Source organism: Aptenodytes forsteri, unplaced genomic scaffold (genome assembly GCF_000699145.1).
Source record: "Aptenodytes forsteri isolate BGI_AS27 unplaced genomic scaffold, ASM69914v1 Scaffold187, whole genome shotgun sequence".
NCBI lineage: Eukaryota > Metazoa > Chordata > Aves > Sphenisciformes > Spheniscidae > Aptenodytes > Aptenodytes forsteri.
In genome coordinates this window covers 61,436-61,669 of record NW_008794084.1, presented here as the reverse complement: position 1 = coordinate 61,669, position 234 = coordinate 61,436, and the positions used below count along the sequence as shown (strand labels likewise).

The 234-nt window shown below is 65.4% G+C and overlaps 1 protein-coding gene across 1 annotated transcript in view; it reads right to left on the bottom strand.

The window, feature by feature from the left end:
- The window catches only part of DPAGT1 (dolichyl-phosphate N-acetylglucosaminephosphotransferase 1), a 5,611-nt gene extending 5,565 nt beyond the window's left edge, over window positions 1-46 (bottom strand). The window contains exon 1 of the mRNA XM_009273586.1: window positions 6-46. Within this exon, the coding sequence (XP_009271861.1) occupies window positions 6-46 (41 nt within the window). The remainder of the gene's footprint in view (window positions 1-5) is intronic.
- Between the last annotated feature and the right edge of the window lie 188 nt (window positions 47-234).

The window sequence follows — 234 nt, the reverse complement described above, 5'->3', positions numbered from 1 at the left end:
GGCGCCCCCGGGAGGGTCCCCCCCCGGCGGCGCCCGCAACCGTCATGGCCGCCTCAGCACCCCTCGAACGGTGCGCCGGCTCTATTCCGCCCCCAGGTACGTCACTTCCTGCCCCCGATGTTGGAAACCCCCCAATAAAATGTCTTCCTTGAGATCTTCAAGTGCCAGGAAATCTGTAACAGCCGTTGGGCCCTCGGGGATGGGGGATAGACGCCATGTCCGTCCACCGGCGTT